This window comes from Neolamprologus multifasciatus, chromosome 7 (assembly GCF_963576455.1).
Source record: "Neolamprologus multifasciatus chromosome 7, fNeoMul1.2, whole genome shotgun sequence".
Classification (NCBI taxonomy): domain Eukaryota; kingdom Metazoa; phylum Chordata; class Actinopteri; order Cichliformes; family Cichlidae; genus Neolamprologus; species Neolamprologus multifasciatus.
In genome coordinates this window covers 18,186,942-18,205,450 of record NC_140445.1, presented here as the reverse complement: position 1 = coordinate 18,205,450, position 18,509 = coordinate 18,186,942, and the positions used below count along the sequence as shown (strand labels likewise).

The following is an 18,509-nucleotide window of genomic DNA, read 5'->3' as shown; positions in this document are numbered from 1 at the left end:
TACTCTGGATGCTCCACTTCCGAGGAAGAGAAAGGCAAGTCAGATGTCAGTAGTAGCAAAAGTCTAACAAACATAGCGCTCAGGACTTGACCAACAATCATCAACGCACTCAAGAAACAGAATTTTAACTTGAATTTTATTTTCATATATCGTAATGGTACAAAAGGAGAGCCTGAACATTAGGCAAAGTTCAGTTGTCCATTGTTACAGACGTCCCACTTAAAAAGCCAGTGTTCAGTCCACTTGGCAACAATTAGTAAAAGGCCTTGTGATACAGACAGTGCTGAGTGAAACAAGTCCGTCCATCCAACTTTTAGTTTACATTTAACGTGATCGCTGCTTAGGTTTAAAAGCGTTCCTTCCAGTATCAACGCACACATGGTTTCAAATGAAATGGATGAAAATGAACCATTTCCCCTGATCTACAGGCATCAGAATACAGAGATGAATTGTACAGAGCAAATACAATCATGATTTATGTTCCATACATAGGCAGAAATATAATGCAACCACGGCAGTTTAAGAAAAATCTAGGTCGATGAAAAGGAAATGAAACTGTCTGGAAATGTACAATCTTGGGAAATATTAACAGATGATATACTGATGTACACAATGCCCACACTGGAGGGTGAGCTCACCTCCATTTACAGTAAGTCAAGATTGTCGAGAGTCGTTTCTGCTCAGTTGTGAAGTCCTGTTTTGTTTATTCAAAAACAGCAGTGTCCAAAGGGAGACAGCAGCAATATGAATGATTATGAGCAAGAATAAACTGACCAGTCACGCTGCTTCACACAAACATTGCTTAAGTGATACATAATTTAGAAACACACAAAAGGAATTGGGAAAAGCTGGAAAATAACAAAAAAGAAGAAGAACAAAAACAAGAAAAGCTTTTATACGCACTGACTTAATGTGTTTGGGTGAAAATGAGCTGAGACTATATCTGAAACTGCTAGAGTTTTCTTGTAACCAAGGAGCACGTATGAGTCATCATAACTTCCTCCTTTTGGTTTCGTGGGAATGTCTGACTGACCTTTTCCTCGGACCTTCACCTGATTCACTAACAGAAAAGGGAGTGGGCTGAAAATTAGACGCATGACTCAGAGGGACGTGGTGGTGAAGGAGTGTAGAGTCACAGCTCGAGGATAGAACAAAAATGACCAAGGCAACTCGTCACCATAATATTTGTGCATGTGTCCAAACATACACACGAAAAACAAACAAACCACCAGATGAAAGCATATTCATGGGAATTTTGACAAAGTAGTGTGAGAGAGTGCGAATGAGCACCATCCATCTTCACGAGTTATACTGACTATACAGGCTCTACTAGGAAATAATTTAGGTTTTTATATATGTCTGCACTCCCAGAACTAATGATGTGACCCACATGTTAAGGCTAAAATTTTATAACAAAAAAATGTGCATACAGTTGTTATCCTTGGGCTCAAATCAAGCAACCAGTGCTTTGTAAATTTAAAGTCTGCCATTAGAACACAACAATATTATTGCCCGATATTAGCTATTCGCCAATGTATGGGTATTGGCATTTACAACAGTGTTGTTGATAAATGAAAACTTTAAAAAGAGAAGAGACAGGAGAAACATCCTTCAACCATGTCATGAGTGTTGATGTTGCATAGATTGTCCACCAGAGGGCAGTCTGCAACTTCCCTTTCATCAACGCGTGTTTGGAACGACGCAAACACAACAGCCGCCTGATCCCAGCAGAGCGGAGGTGAATAAATAACAACACATAAAATACATCAGGAGAATTTGTTTATGTTTAGTGCGTTTGAAAGAGAAACGAAAAATATCGGAGTATTGGCTTTTTAAGTCACCAAATATCGGTATCGGTATCGATATCGGTCAGGCCCTGTCTGCCATTAGTACCACTGTACACTGCTTAAGTGCTGTGTGCAAACAGAAAGCTTAACTAAGGTTGACTAAGGCCAGTTATTAATGCTTTGAAAGTGACACTTTCCTGAAATAAAAACCTTAATTAGCAATAACAGGAACGCTACGTATTGGCAACAATGAAGAACAACATGATACATTGTTTTTAAAAAAATAATAACAATCAATAATCAGACTAGATGGGCTAACTCAGAGTAAACTGCCAGTTATAGCCGAACATCATACACATTTCTATGTTACTGCATTATTTACTTGCCTACTTTTGTGGATTGATTGGCAGGCCGGCAGGCCAACAGTCCCTATCCACATACTTGGCACTGCTCACGTTTATCCCGCAGTATGCAAGCAATTCAATTTAAGCATTCAATGCTTTCTAGGGAAGCTGAGATTTCCTGTGGATGAATCTGTTTCTCTGGCATTATTCCCTTTTTGCTTCCATCTGCAATCTCTGTTGCAATGTTAGCACTAGTTGCTCGTCAGCTCACATAAAGCTAAAGCTCCTATTTCTGCCTTTTAATACCGCATGGGAGCGCTTTACTAGCTCCCCCTACAAGGACATTTGGATTCAGTCAAGGCCTCAGTAAACAAAATATACTGTGAACAAAGGTATAATTGTATCATTAGAGTTAACCTTCCTTTAAAAAGCTTGAATCAAAAGAGAAAAACAGCAGGTAGGAAGAATACGGTACACATGAAACAAACACATTAAATATTTCAGCTATACATTTTACAGCACAAGAAATAAAAAACGAGCCAAGTTTGTGATGTTTGCAATCATTCCTGGGGTATAAAGCTTGTAAAATCTAAGGCCATATTAGCTGCAAGAGATGCTTGGCTGGGGTAAACATGGCAGAATTAGTCCAAATGATGCTATTAAATCCAAAGGCCTTAATAAGGAAAGTGTTTCAAGCAAACCACACATGTTACATTAATTTGGTCCATAGATGGTGGGAATCACATATTGCATGTTCGTTTTCTCTCTCCCTCTCTCTGCAAATGTTTCCCTTCTGTTGTCTGATCTAAATGTTTCTCCACTTTTCCATTTCCTTCTATTGTGCATAACATTGCATTCCATTATTCACAATAAAACAGCCCTTCTCACAGGCCCAAACGTAATGCTAATGTATGGTACAATTTAAAAGTACACCAGATTAAATTCTTGGCCTTTTCCCAACACATTACAAGGTGTCATAATAAATCTGATAAAGTAACACACTAAAAAAAAAGTATAATGCTCGTTGAAACAAAAAGATTCAAAGAAAGAAGATGGATTTGTCCACCATAACTTCCCAGGCAGTTAACAAACAGCCTGCCTCACAGACTGACGTTATAGTTTAACAACTGCAGGGTATTTAGACATTGAACTGTAGAGTGTGTTCCCATTTGTTTCCACTGAATATTTGACAGCTTTGTTTCTTTGAAGTTCATCTTCTGAGCTAAGGCCTAAGCTGTGAGATCACCCGTGAGATGATTTGCTAATCTTCATCAAGTCATTTTGTCTACATAAAAAAAAATGCCTCAGAGTAAGTCAAGCATAAAGAAAGCCAGAAGGAAAAACAACACGGCAAAGCTTCATGCCTCAACACATCGGCTATCAGTTGCGCTGTAATTCGTTCGATTACATCTGCTAGCACAGTGAGGCACGCTGCACCTCATCTGCAGATATAACCGTATAAAACTCAAAAGTGATTTTCAGTCTCGAGGCCAGAGAACATCAGGCTAACACTCTTCTGTGCATATTTCCTGTTGATAGTAAAGTAGTGATAATCAGCACATGTAGATCACTGGCAAGGTTGAATCGTGCAAAGTTTAAATAAACGGGTTTGCTTTGGACAGTTCCTATTGTGGCATGCATACTCAACATCACCTGGAGGAAACACTGAAAGGCCACAATACCAAACCACCTTTCATCGCCAAGCTAGGTTATGAGATTATTCCACTGGCAGGCATGAGACAATTCCAAAAGCCATCACTTTCCTGTGCCTGTTGGGCCAGAACTGCTGCATCTCCTTCAAAGTTTCACAAAATTTCACTGCTTCTTCATTCCTCTGATCAAACTTCTCTCCTCTGCAGCTATCCACAGTGGTTCGGCTCAGGCTTGTTCCTTATCGGCCCTCCACAGCTGCTCTTTCACTTCTGAGGGAAGCGTGTTGAACAGGTCCTCCTCCACCACCAGGCTGCTCTTCTTCAACAGCCGGCACTCGCCAAGCTCCACCGGAAGACACTCCAGACGGTTCCCTCGCAGCTCCAGCTGAGTCAGCCCAGTCAGTTCCCCAAAACGTGACGGTAGAGTCTGCAAGCAGTTGTTCCCCAGATTCAGAGTACGAAGTTTCTTACACTGGAACAGCTCTGGGGGCAAAGTCTCAATCTAAAATGGAGAGGAAAGGAGGAGGTTGCAGTTACCCTGGCCTGCTGAGGCAGTTACTAAGCAAAACATGTTTCACATAATAAGCAGCTCAGTTGTAGATCACATTATTTTCAGATGCTAACCAATTAAAACTACGACAAACAGGCAGGATCACAGGAACAAAATCAAAACTAGGTTAAATCTAGGCCTGCAGTTATATATGGGTGAACACGGTGTAGGCCAGTATCAACTTTGGTGACTGCTATGAGCAGATCCAACCTTTACTATAGCAACTTAAAGACGGTTAATAACGAGATAAAAGACTTTGAAACAGCTGGGTTATTTTAATTATGATAACCATAAAATAAAGCATCTGTAATGGCGACTGACAAGGAATCTCTTGCTGCCACCTCCAAAACAGCATTGAGTTAAATGTGACTTGATTGGTTCAAATGTTTTGCCAGGTTTGGTTAATTTCAGCTGTTCTTGGATGCCGGCTCTGAGAGTTGAGTATCACACCAGTAAACAGAATCTAGGCATCATTTTAGATTACTTGTAATCTTTTGTTAAAGCCTTATTACACAATTCTGCTAAATATAACTACTGTGTGCATTTTTAACCAGCTTAGTTTAGGTAGCTGGAGTGCTAGCTATTAACAAAGAAACTTGTCCTATTACTCAGGATCAACCGAGCAGAGGACAGCTGATGTTTAGACAGCTGATGTTTTATTCAAATCTTACCGGATTTTTTAAAACGATACTACATTCATGTGTTTGACCAATCAATGTATGCAACCAGGTCTTTCAAAGTTTAGTGGAAAAAAAAACATTCCCACGTCCCATGGGTTTTGCACTCAACAATAAAGCTACGGGTTGACAGAACAATTTTACATCTGATTACGAATTTTACGAACGTGATACAGGCAAAGAATTTCACAATTTGTGCATATCTGCTAAGGACTTAAAGGTTTGAACAAATTTAGGACTTGAGTTTACTTTGTGTACCATGAACCTCTGTTTGAAAACAACAATGCAGTAACACTCTGTTAAAAACTTCTAAACATTAAAAACCTTTTTTTTTATTTGGATAGATAATGTGCAGGAAGTTTAAAGAGGATTTTTTAGGAAAAGAGGCCCAGAGAGCCCGAAACATCAAAAGGAACCCATTTAATGGAGCTATTTGTAGCCGCACACAAACCTGCTGGAAGCTATTTTCAGCATGCAAGCGCAGTAGAAAGTCTAGTAAAACAGCAGTAATAATAACCTTTACTGAAAAACACATGATGCTGTATGCATGCTCAGTGTTCAAAACAGTATTATCAGGAGAATTCACAAAGTGTTTCTTTAAATTCTCACAGTAAACAAATGTGAATGAAATGCCCCAGAGCAAATAACTGAGTTAAGGCTTAAATGATCTCCTTCATCAGAAACCACAGGCTTCAATCCAACTGTGAATTTTTAGCATGATTGAACATGTTAATGAAAAATAACCAAGTTTATGCTAATCTGCCACCTTAACACAGTGAGGGAGGCTAGATTTGTGGAGAAAAGCAACACATTATACAAATAATACCATATACACTTTGTAATAAATGCATAGCAATGACACATTTTGGTCCGCTTGGAGTTCACGTGGATTTTTTTGTGTGTGAAAAGAAGCCAAACCACAGGAAAAAGCTACAAGTTTACAAATTCATCAACTAATTTAGACCAGCGTAAACAAACTATAAAAGCGCCCTTAGACAAAGACTTGGACAGCTGTCAATATACCTGGGTGGTCCACCTAAGTAAAGTCTTTGTATGGGAAGCACTACAGTCCTACTGTTATCTTCAAAGGCATAATTCTACACCAGGAACATGTAGATATTTATAATGGCTGACCTTCGTCAACAACTTATCGGGTTTTTAAGCTAACCTTTGAATTATTTTATGTTAAAACCTTACTAACATCTATGAGAAAGTTAAAGGGGTGGAAACATGACTGCAGAATGAGAGAACTTGATAACTTTTACTACAATGAATAATTTAAGAAATTCTTCACTACTCACCCTGTTTGCTGTCACTGCAAAATACTGCAGGTTCTGGAGGAAGCCCACATCTGGGTGGATGCTGGTCAGATTGTTGTGGCTCAGGTCTAAGAAGCGCAACTTGCGGCAAAAGAAAAGCTGGCTGGGGATCCTCTCTATCTTGTTCCTATTCAAATAGAGCCTTTCCAGGTTGGTGAGTGTTCCGATCTGAATGGGGATATAGGCAATCTGGTTGTACCACAGCTTCAGGCACACGAGGCGGTGCAGGTGCTGGAAGCTGATGATCTCCTCTATCGTCTTCAGATTGTTGTCCTTCAGGTCGATTTCCTGCAGGTTGTGCAAGCTAAAGATGGAGTGCGGAATACGTTCGAGATCGCAACGAATGAGCTCCAGCTCAGTCAGGTTGACCATTTTCTTCAGGCTGTTGAGCACCATTAGTTTGGTGCCCTCATTGTTGATGGAGAGCTTCTGAAGGTGCACACCCACATCCGTTACCACCTGGGGAAGCTTAGTGAGGTTGCTCTTAAGCCGTAGCACTTTGAGACTTTTGAGCTCTCGGAGCCCATCGATGACAATGTAACGATTATTCTCAGCACTCAGGTTCCCGGTTAAATGCAGCTCTCTGAGATTCTTCAGGCTGTAGATCCACAATGGGATCTCCTTGATATCAGTGAACTTAATGTGGAGGGACTTCAGATTCTCTCTTAGAAAGGCCAGAGCTGGAGCCTCAATTTTAGCCGGGGTGTGATAGAGCCACATTTCTTTTAGGTTGGAAAGCTGGGCGATGATTGGAGGGATAGTAACATCTGGAATAAGTTCCAGCTTGAGCACCTCTAGTTCAATCAGATCAAACACCGTGTCTGGAATCCCGCTGAGCATGAAGAGGTGCAGCTCCAGCTTCTCCTGGGAGTTCTTGGTGATACGCTGCCGTAGCTTCTCCAGTGTCCACTCATTGTTCAGGTTGAGTTGCCTCAGCTTGTTTTCACTCACCTCTGACAGAAACACAGCGAAGCGCTTGGAGTAAAGAGGGTCATACTGATCTATCATGTGCAGCATGAAGGCAAAGTCGTTCTTTACATCTGGGATGTCACTGTAACTGCTTTCCTCGCGGATTGCTTCAAAGGAGTATCGTTTCAGGGAGCGGCTGAGCATCCAACAAAGAGTGTACATGCAGATGAGTCCATAAACCACCACCAGGGAGATGTAGAAACCAGCCAAAATCCTGAAAAGAGTTGCTAACGGATGAGCGCAATGAAACGAGCTGTACCCGGTTAGATTCTGAATATTCTCTGTGCACAGCACATTGAAGCTGATGTGTTTTACATAGTGGGCTGTGTAGCCAATTATCAGTATAAACTTTATTACCTTGATAATGGTCTGACGTATGTAAAGACGGTACACTATATCACCCTCCTCTACATGTATTCTGAACTTTTTAACCTTTTCAAAAAGGGCCTTGGCCTGCTCCCCTTCCTTTTTATCTAAAACTCCAGTTTCAGAGCGATCAACAATTCCTTGTTCAATTCTGGTCTTTGTTCGTTGGAGCATGGGCACACTGGCCTCAACATCCTCGCTCGCGCTTGAGGCCTTCTTGTCCATCGAACCGTTCATTTTCCCCACAGGCTTGGGGTCGCTCTCCTCCACCACGGTCTCAGACAAAGCTCTCGTTGTCCACGGGGAGTCGAAGCACTTGAGGAGGATGGAGACAAAATGCTCCACTTTAGAGCTTGTGCGGGGGAACTTAAACCAGAAGTTGCTGCAGGCCAGGAAGATTAGAGTGTGGAGTAGCACCAGATAGGGGAAATATTTGGCAAACCAGTGTAGTTTTTTCTCATAGCAGACTGCGTCTACATAGTTATACTGATGTCGGTCGAGGTCATACTGAATGCCTTTGGGTTCCGGTGCGTAGTGGGTGGTCAGATTCGGCATGGGCATGACCTCGCACGAGTCATTAACGACCCACTTGCAAGGCAAGCAGATCATCTTGTCCTGTGTGACCTGCAGCGTCCCGCCGAACACCGCAATCATCAGCATGACGATTGAGATGTAGTCTGTGAAAACATCCCACCATGGCTTCAGGATGCGGTACGCTGGCTGGGTGTCAGCAAAGTATCGGAGCTCTGTGACGGGAATCATGATGGTTTATCTAAAAAAAGCAGAGACAACAGAGGATTAGTTCATGACATGTTAGGTTAAACTGTGTTTTGAAAACCTTAATGCTTTGGGGCAAAACTTTGCATAAATTACACTCAAAATATTATTCCTGCCTGTTGGCAGCTGACTGTGGCAGCTGATTGTGAATATTTTAAGCTTTTTCCTTATGAAATCCAGCTGAATAGCTCTGTTTTTCTTTGATAGCTCCTATGCCAGTTTCTGGGATATAGCCAGCCATTGTTTTCATTAGGAATTAATCCTTATTATTATTTGCTCATTCATTATTTCTAAAATGCCATGAAATACTGAAGAATGTCCACTACGGTTTCCTGAAAGGATACATTTACAAATTACACTCCAAAACTATGACACAGTCAATTTACAAATACATAAACCAGAGAGAGTCTGATGGTGCACTGGAGAAGCAAATGTTTGGATGTCTTGTTTTTTTTTTGCATGAAATATGATTCAAATTATTAAACCATCTATACAGTGGAAACCCATATTCCCAACAGCAATCAAACACATTTGTCACAATGTGTCTTGGAGAATATCACAGCACTGAAAATAGTACTAAATGGATACCATAATAACATCACCATTTCATATAGCAGGATAAACACAATCCTTTCATTTTACACTGCACAATTAGAAGGAAGCTTGCTTTAGTCTTGCCTTCTTGCTCTTATGTTATGTCAGTATTGATGTGAATGTTTTAAAAAGTCAGACAGCAAATTAATAAATGCCACACACACAAGTAGCACTAACTTACAATTTGCCTTTTATCCTGATGTAGCCCAACAAGCACCTATGAGCAAAGAACTGGAGGTTACCAGACTAGAAACACACAAAACACAATAGTTCTGATTGCTATTTGTCCTACAACTAAACAAAAGATCCTCTGAGCATCTTGCATGGGACACAGCACATTGCAGAGGCAATAGCAGCACAGACCCCGAAGCAGGCATGTTCATACAGACTCGGTGTCTCCACCTGTACTGCTACGTAGCCCTTTCTCAGAATGAATACGTTTTAACATGTTACTCCTGACAGAAAGGGCCACGAAGGAATGTATTTTCCCAAGAAGCTCTGTAAAATCCTGCAAAACCATCTTAAACATATTTCCTGATTGTTTTCCCCCAAAAAGTGAACAATCCGAACAAGCAGGAATACTTAAATTAAAATCAAGAAAAACAATTTGAAAATGGATGCTAAACCCGTTACTGAACACAAAGCTGCTGCTGATCACACGAAAACACAAATCCCCCAAAGTGAAAAACTCCTGAGGCTTGAGTATGTGTGTAAAAACCACAATCAGGCATCTTTTTCAAACAGTAAATAACAATAGAGTGAACAATAAAAAATAGAGCAGTCAAAGCAGCTTTTTTTCTACAATTCAAGATGTTTTAAAGGATAATATTAGCCCAAGTATAACCTCCTACACAGAAATACAGTTTCATGTGGACACAAATCTGATAGTAGAAGAAAAAACAAATCAACTGTAATAGTACTACTTATTTTTCTTCTTATAACAGTAAGGAAGAATCAAAAACAACAAAAACTGCATCTCCCTGTTTGTTCAACCACCCCCTACCTTATGAAAGAAGATAGCTGCGCAAGTCCTCACAAAAAAGCATTGTTTTTTATCCAGTTCAAACCAGAATGGCAGCGGAGTCGCTGTTGGCCTCCTTCGTTAGGCCTCTGCTTTGCTTTAACACAGAAATTACAGCACACTGAGGCCCCAACAGCTGCCACAATACCCTTAACTGTAACCAGTCAGATGGTGTTATTCCACAACAGGCTATCTTTGACTCCAATGCAGTGTACACTTCCCTGTACCACAAGATTGATGACATACCCAAAGGCATTTGACATGCTCAACTTTAAAATGTGACAGATGGAAATTCTGGTTTTGCAATACAGTGAAACTGCTGCATATTTTCACTTTCGTATCTTGAAGTCATTGGTGTGTCGCTTAGATCACAAGTTTGCCACAATAAGCTCATATAAACTCCAAGTTCCATGTAACATAAACTAATTGCCAAGATCTTCCAAGAATTTCACACCAGGCTCTGAAATGACCCTAACAATAATAATGGATGATCTGGTGAGGTCACAATGTGCCACTAATATCTTTAATTCAAAAGAACATCCGAGGTTTGTTTCACTTCATCCTGGCACAGGAAAATAAACACCAGTCTGCAAGCAGCTTACCTTGAACCACACTACAGTTCTCCAAAATCATCCCTCTAATAATTTCAACCAAGGACTTCTCTGAGGAACTAAGGACTTCCTGTCACTATCCCTGGTGTAAAATAAAAAAGGTCAAGACAGGACAATATAGTGACTGTGTTCTAGGTTTCTTGTTTGCTATGTTACCGAAGTACATTTCTCCTGATTTTCTTTCTCAAACAGAGATGCCTTTGTGCAGGCGAAGTGCAGGTGAACCTGACCACCGAAACAGCCAGTGTATTACAGAGCCAGAAATAATTTCCCTCAAGGACACTAGTGTCCATTTGGTTTGTCACAAAAACAAATGGACATGCCTCTTTTGCAATATATAATGGACTTTCCTTTAAAATAACCCCAAGCAACCCCAAGTAGCTTTAAGTAATATCTGACAGCTAATCTCTGAAAAATAAATGAACTCCAGTGAGGGAAAAAAAACCTCTTCCTGTGGGGCTTAAACTTAAAATTCCACAGGAATAAGTCGCAGGTTTGTATGGGTGCCACTCCCTACTGCTATCACCCAAAAGGGATGGTAATGCACATGCAAAGCCAAATACAGTGAGAGCTGTCAAAAACCTTCAAATAGAACTTAAAAAATAATGCAGCAAAGCTAGCATATCACAAGTCTGCCACAACTATACAACAGTCATCAGAGAGGAGTATGTTGGAAGGACATCTTTGTAGAATATTATATTTGATTAGAAATGCCTGTTAATCCAAACCTTGAAGCAGGGTGGAGGTAGCATTATGGGTTGGAGCTGTTTTGCAAGTTCAGAAGACTTTCCAATGGAAAACACTGAATTGAATTTTGTGTTTAATTCAGCAGTCTACGAGCAGAAGATTTTGAAAGGCTGGGTCATACAACAGGACACTGATTCAAAACATATAAACAAAATAAAGATAAGCCCATGTCTCAAGCCACCACGAATTTCTTTAAATGTTGCTTCCAAGGAGCTAGACTTTATTGTAACTGTTTAAAGTGGTCATGAGCAACAATTCTCCAGGCTTTCTGAATGTTTTTCAAAACGTTTTTCTTAACTAACTGGCTGCTTTTTGATTGATTGAGTATCCGAGTATTTTTAGAGAAATTATTTTCATTTATTTGTTTATTTACTTCACTTAACACTGACCCACTCAAACATAAACAAGGCACCTAACTCAAGGGATGAACGAGTGTTGTGTCTACACATAGCAGACAACTTAGCAACAAACTAATTTTAAATTGCATCTTTCGACAGTTCATTACTATTTTTGCTCCAAGTTGATTGTCAAATAGCCATTAGCTAAAAACTTGGCATACGTCAGCATGAAGAAATTGCACAAGCGGAGGACAAAAGAAGAAGTTTCAGACATAAAAATAAATTTGCAGTATACGAAAATGAAAAAAAAAATGCAGCAAAGAAGCCATTTTTAAGGAAGGGAAACAGGGAGAAAAAGCTGAGGTAGATATGAGCTCAGCTAAAAATCAGCGACAGCTGGTCTTATGGAGTGATGAATTTGAAGCTTTGGGGTCAAAGTGTCATAGGAGGAGGTCAGGAGAGAGGTACAACTGGGAGTATGTACAGCCAAAACACGGTGGAGGCTCAGTCATGGTTTGGGGTTGCATTTCAACAAGGGGTGTTGGGAATCTTATCAAAACTAATGGAATTATGAAAGCACAAAAGTGCCCCTAAATTTTGATCCACGATGCAATACCAGCAAACATCCTAGAAGAGCATTGCATGTAATTCCAGAAGAGCTATTCCTGAAGACTACCCATAGAAATTACAAGAAAGCTACCTATGAGAGTTTAGGCAATGTTGAAGAACAAAGGTAGTCATACCAAATATTGACTTTTAAGATCATTAGAAGCTACCCCTAAAGAAATGAGGTGTGGTTCAACACTTGCACAGTAATGTCATCTCACTCATGACTGTGTCTTTCCAGTTAAGATTATGATGGCCCTATTAGCGTAACTTAGCAGAAGACCACATCACAACTAATTAATTCTGGCTAATTCTGAAAGGTCAGCACTTTTTTCTTGCAACTGTACACATGTGGACAGAAAGATGGACAGATATCAGTGCTGCCAGCACTTATTGCGGGCAGGACGTTTTATTACATTCACTTAGATACACGCTATAAACTCCTCTGTGTTTGAAACATCTCTCAATATTCCCTTGGCAACTACTTCACAAATTTCCATTTAAGTGCCGCAAACATTTTTAGGACCTCCAAAGCAACAGAGAGCATCACTTTACTAACGTCTTCTACTCCCTGTTATCATGTACCATACAGCAGAGATGACTAAGGAACAGTGTGTTTTGGATCCCTTCATCAGTTCACAGTTGTTGAAAGTATTACACCCCGATCTCAGGGTTGTGTCAACAGCATCCAGTCCAGGCTTGTTGCTCCAAATGTGCTGGAGTTGAATATCAATTTTAAACGACAAAAATCAGCTTTTTTCCACCATATTTTGACACTGTGTGGTACAAATAATGTATCATTTGAAGATAATGAGGTGAGAAATCATATATGAAAAGACTAAATGGTAAATGGCCTGTATTTGTATAGCGCTTTCCTAGTCCTTAAGGACCGCAAAGCGCTTTACACACTCAGTCATCCACCCATTCACATACTGACAGAGGCGAGGCTGCCGGACACTGGCGCCACCGGGCCCTCTGACCACAACCAGTAGGCAACGGGTGAAGTGTCTTGCCCAAGGACACAACGACCAAGACTGTCCAAGCCAGGGCTCGAACCGGCAACCTCCCGATTACAAGGCGAACCCCCAACTCTTGAGCCACGATCACCCCGACTAATCCTACCTTGGTCCGATTCTAGCTTTTCAAAGGAGGATCCCTGCACTTAACAATTTTTCCAGCACTTCCCAGCACTATGTGGCAATAACTACATAACTATGTGATCTGGATCCAGCAAGTCAAAGACACTGATTAGTTTCCCGTTATTATTTTTCCATTTTAGCTAATATTTAGTAAATCCTGATAAAAGTCTACATAAGGGTGTTATGGGGCAGTTGAGTTGCTAGTCTACATCAGCACTACATATCAGCAGTGACAGTGTTTTCTAAAGCCACAATCCACTGATGGATCCACTCACACTTTATAAAGAGGTCCTTGACCACAAAACTGTTGCCTAGAACGCAGAAAAGAAAATGAAAAGAAAAGAAATTCAGGCCAAAAACTCGAGATCGTTCTTCACAGCCCATTTGTACAAAGCAGAATTATCACAGCTTCCGATCTCAGCCCATCTGCCCAGCCCTGGGGCATCAAATCAAGGGATGGAGAGGACAAGGTCTAACAACTGCTGACTCACAAAGAATGTACACCAGTGATGTCATGCTCTCACACATGTTCACAGTAATGAGAGGTCTGAGACATAAACTGTTTAAAACTACTTTATAAGGACATATCCTGATCTTATAAATCAATCATTGTAACCACATGTATGTGCCTAGCCTGCCAATGGCAATATTACTACAGCAATGCGATAAAATCATAAGAGCCCTTACATGTATATTGTGACTCTGTAGTAATAAAAATGAGAAGAAGAACAGCTCCTTATGAACTTAATATCCGAGAAACATCGAGTTACAAAACAGAGCTCTCCTGTTTTCCACTGCATGCACATGCTTTGCGGCTGCTGATGGGAAAACTTCCGTGTTTTAATCTGCTGTTTATAGCTTCAGTGTTTTATCAGCAAAAAACTGAGCTAAAAATCCCAGAACACCTCGCCTGGCCTTCAGCTGTGGACAAAAATGCATTTAAACAGGACCGAGAATATTTCATTAGCTTGAAAAAATCAATCCGAGGCGGTAACACAGTCAGATAAAATTACATGTAATCCAACCTCCCTAGAGCGACCTTTAGTTAGGTGGTCCTCTCCACAGCAAGAGTCAGCAGAGCAGGGACGGGAAACGATGTCTCATGTCGGTGCTCAGTTAGCAGTCTGCGGCAGCTAACTGGTTATATACCAAACACCCTGAAAAATAACAAAAGACCCACCTGTTTTGCTAAAGCTGGTGTCTCTCGCCTCCTCCGCACTCTGGTGAAACATTTCTCAAACAGGCTTCAGAAGCTGAGGCACCTCGGACATCAGGCCGGAGCCCCGTTATGCTGCTACGGTAGAAGAAACCCGCAAGAAGGCTAGAGCGGTGCGGGACCGTCGGCTCCCACAAAGAGCTCTGTCCGAGCAGGGACGGGGGAAAGTACGAAATTATACAGTTTTTCAAAATAAAAGCACAACCCTTTCATCTCACTCTCGCTCTGTCTCTCTCACTTCGGTTTTTCCCTATTTTCTTTTAGCTTTCCTTTTTAAGTTTTATTAAATTAGATAAATAAGTTAGATATATATCTACTCCCAGCAGATGGCTGCCCCTTCTAAAACTGGTTCTGCTGGAGGTTTCTTCCTGTCAAAAGGGAAATTTCCCTTCCCACACTTACCTTACAATATAAAGTCTGTGAGACAAATGTTGTGATTTGGGGCTATATAAATAAAATTGAATTGAAAAATTGAATTGAATTGAATAGAAATAAAATTAAATACAACGGAATTGTAATTGTGAATTGTAATTACACACTTAACATATCTTAAGATAAGAATAAAAAGTGTAATTCATCTCCGTTTTTCTACATGATAAAGAAGGGCTCCTTTGGTACATGAAAAAACGCTGTCAGTCCATTTGTTTGGCCTTGTAAATTGTAGGAAATAAATGTGTAAAATTACACGTTGCTCATTGGTCAGAATGTCCTGTAATTATAAAAGAGAAGGGTTTTGCTAATTGACAAACAAAACACAACTGTATAAGTTTAAAAAAATGTAAACAGTGAAATAATTCAAATCAATACTTTACGTGATCTCCTCCCCGCCCCCCCCCCCCCTTTTTTTTTTTTTTTTTTTACATTTACAGTAACTTTAAGGGTTTAAAATTAGCAACATCAACAAAAAAATCACACTCATCTTGATTCACCAGCAATTTCTTCTTTTCTCTTCCACAAATCTCTGCAGTGATTGCACGGTGGAACTGTGCATACATTTTTAATAACTATCCCACATACAGCATCTAATTTCATTGGTACACTTGCACATAAATTTATGGTAGTTTAGGTAGTTCATTCTAAAATTTTTAGATGAACTTGTCCCATTTCTTCCATTTTTAAGCTGACTGGGCTGCTTGTGTCTGTTCAACCACATCCCAGATTGACTTTGGGGCACCTCAAGTCTAAATATTATCGTAAATGTGCTCAACCTCATTCCAAGCATTATATATTCACTTCAGAACAGATGCAAAAAGCCTTCAAATCAAACTGTAGATGGAACTATTCCCACTGAATAATACATGTTTGCCTAAAGTGAGGGCGTAGACACCTCTACGCTCTTATTGCCAGGATCCATCTTCAGCTCTTTGAACGCTCCAGTGAAATTGGTCCCACAGTCCGAGCGAAGCTGTTTGGCATGACCCCTGATGGAGAAAAACCTTCGTAGCGCATTTATAAAGCTTGAGGACGTCATTGTTTCAATAACCTCAATATGTATGGCTCGAGTGGACATACACGTGAAAAGGACGGCCCACCTTTTGTCTTGAGCTTGACCACCTCTGGTACGGCGTATCACCACTTCCCATGGTCCAAAAACATCAAGGCCAACATAGGAAAATGGAGGGTCAGCCTGAAGGCGCTCTGTGGGTAGGTCTGACATTTGTTGCTGCTCGGTTCTTCCTCTTAGTTTCCTGCATGTAACACACTTGTGAATAATGCTGCTGATGAGACGTTTCCCTCCAACAATCCACAGACCACTGTTGCGAATTGCACCTTCAGTGAAATGCCTGCCCTGGTGCTTTACAGCCTGATGATGATGACAAACAAGCAAGCTTGCTACATGGCTGCGGCTTGGTATTATTAGTGGATGGACTTCACCACTTTCAAGTTGTCCTCGACCAATGCGTCCACCTATTCTTAACATACCTTCGCTGTCGAGAATGGGTCGGAGTTTGTACAGAGTGCTGGTTTTCGGAAGGTCATGTTTCATTCTGATGCATTTCAGTTCTTCTGAATACATTTCTTCTTGCACACATTTTATGATGATCTGTTCTGCTCTGACAACGTCAACGACTGACAGGCCACTTTTGCACATATGCCATCCAACACACCTTTGATTCTTTGAGGAGTGAGAAAAACACTGAGCAATATGACACAGACGTGCAACAGTCTTACTGAGTGTGGTCCAGGTAGAAAAACGCTGGAAGCGTTTTGAGCCAAGCTTGTCTCTACTAACTTGTGTGGCGAGCGAGATTACCTCAGGACGTACCTCAGCATCAGCATCTGGGTTCACAAGGTCAAATGTTGATCCTTTATCGCCACTGGCAGCTACCTTTGATTGTTTCATTAGGAATGCTGGTCCTGTTAGCCACGTGGTGTCGGAAAGCTCGGCGGCTGGAACAGAACGTGACCCATGATCAGCCGGATTTAGTTCTGAAGGAATGTAGTTCCACTGATCAGGTCGTGTTGACTGCCGGATGCGCTGCACTCTATTGTTCACATACACATAGAACCTCCTAGTCTCGTTGTGTATGTATCCCAATACAACTCTGCTGTCAGTGTAGAATTTCACTGTCTTGAGATCTAGATCAAGCTCCCTCATTACTAGATCGGCTATCTCAACGGCCATGACAGCAGCACACAACTCCAGTCTTGGGATTGTGAGGCCTGGGTTGGGAGCGAGCTTGGATTTCCCGAAAACAAAGCCCACCTCTTGGAGACCTTGTTCATTCGTTGTCTTAAGATAAGCAACTGCAGATATTGCTTTGACAGAGGCATCACAGAAGATCAATAATTCGGCGTGCTGTGCTTTGGAAACAGAGAAAGAGGCATATGCTCGTGGAACATCCAGGTTTTTTAGTGCTGACAATGATTCATTCCATCTTCTCCAACTTTCTTTTTTAGCCTCAGGGAGTTCTGCGTCCCAGTCTGCATTCTCAGTTGTTAGCTCTCTTAGAATCAGTCTCCCTGTCACTGCAACAGGAGCTATAAACCCCAAAGGATCAAACAGACTGTTTACTGTTGACAGGACACCACGGCGTGTAAATGGCTTTTGATTCTCAGGAATATTGAATCCAAAAGTGTCAGTCATTATGTTCCAGCTGACTCCAAGACTGCGTTGGACTGGTAAGTCATCCACGAAGAGGTTAAGGTCTTTTACATTGTCTGCTCTTTGATCTGCAGGAAATGCGTTCAATACTTCTGCTCGATTTGAAGCTATTTTGTGCAGAGTGATGTTAGATGCTGCCAACATCTGCTGTGTTCGACGCAGAACATCAATGGCTTCTGCTGTTGTAGCAAAAGACCGGAGGCCGTCATCTACATAGAAGTCTCTTTCTACGAAGTGCCTCGCATCACTGCCATATTCAACTTCTTGGTGCTCTGCTGCTTTCCTGAGGCCAAAGATTGCCACTGCAGGTGATGGACTGTTTCCGAAAACATGAACACGCATGCGATAATCCACCACATCCTTACTCAGATCGTTATCCTGATACCACAGGAACCTAAGGAAATCCCTGCAGTCCTCCCGAACAACGAAACAGTAAAACATCTGCTGAATATCTGCAGTTATGGCTACAGGCTCTTTTCTGAATCTGAGGAGGACACCGATGAGACTGTTGTTAAGATCTGGTCCAGACAGCAGCACCTCATTTAGCGAGATTCCGTCATACTGAGCACTGGAATCAAATACCACTCTAATCTTGTTTGGTTTTTTGGGATGGTAAACACCAAACGTGGGCAAATACCAGCATTCTGCCCCCTCCTGGAGTGGTGGTGCAAGTTCAGCATGTCCCTTGTC

The 18,509-nt window shown here is 41.2% G+C and overlaps 1 protein-coding gene across 3 annotated transcripts; it reads right to left on the bottom strand.

The window, feature by feature from the left end:
- Positions 1-119: 119 nt before the first annotated feature.
- lrrc8aa (leucine rich repeat containing 8 VRAC subunit Aa) lies at positions 120-14,871 on the bottom strand. 3 transcript variants are annotated; one of them, XM_085164987.1, is made up of 4 exons: positions 10,039-14,665; positions 9,217-9,252; positions 6,312-8,436; positions 120-4,285 (listed from the first exon to the last, which is right to left on the bottom strand). In XM_085164987.1, exons 3-4 carry the CDS (start codon positions 8,424-8,426, stop codon positions 4,010-4,012), a joined length of 2,391 nt encoding a protein of 796 aa, XP_085021113.1. In that variant the 5' UTR covers positions 8,427-8,436; positions 9,217-9,252; positions 10,039-14,665; the 3' UTR covers positions 120-4,009. The 3 variants fall into 3 exon arrangements, with proteins under 3 accessions (XP_085021113.1, XP_085021112.1, XP_085021114.1); XM_085164986.1 differs by lacking the exons at positions 9,217-9,252; positions 10,039-14,665 and adding an exon at positions 14,678-14,871; XM_085164988.1 differs by lacking the exon at positions 9,217-9,252.
- Positions 14,872-18,509: the final 3,638 nt, after the last annotated feature.

Excerpts from the sequence above, each read along its gene's own strand:
- lrrc8aa (XM_085164986.1), bottom strand. The coding sequence starts at position 8,426 with ATGATTCCCGTCACAGAGCTCCGATACTTTGCTGACACCCAGCCAGCG. Across the intron at positions 4,286-6,311 it reads TTGCAGTGACAGCAAACAGG|ATTGAGACTTTGCCCCCAGA; the intron begins GTGAGTAGTGAA and ends TCTCCATTTTAG.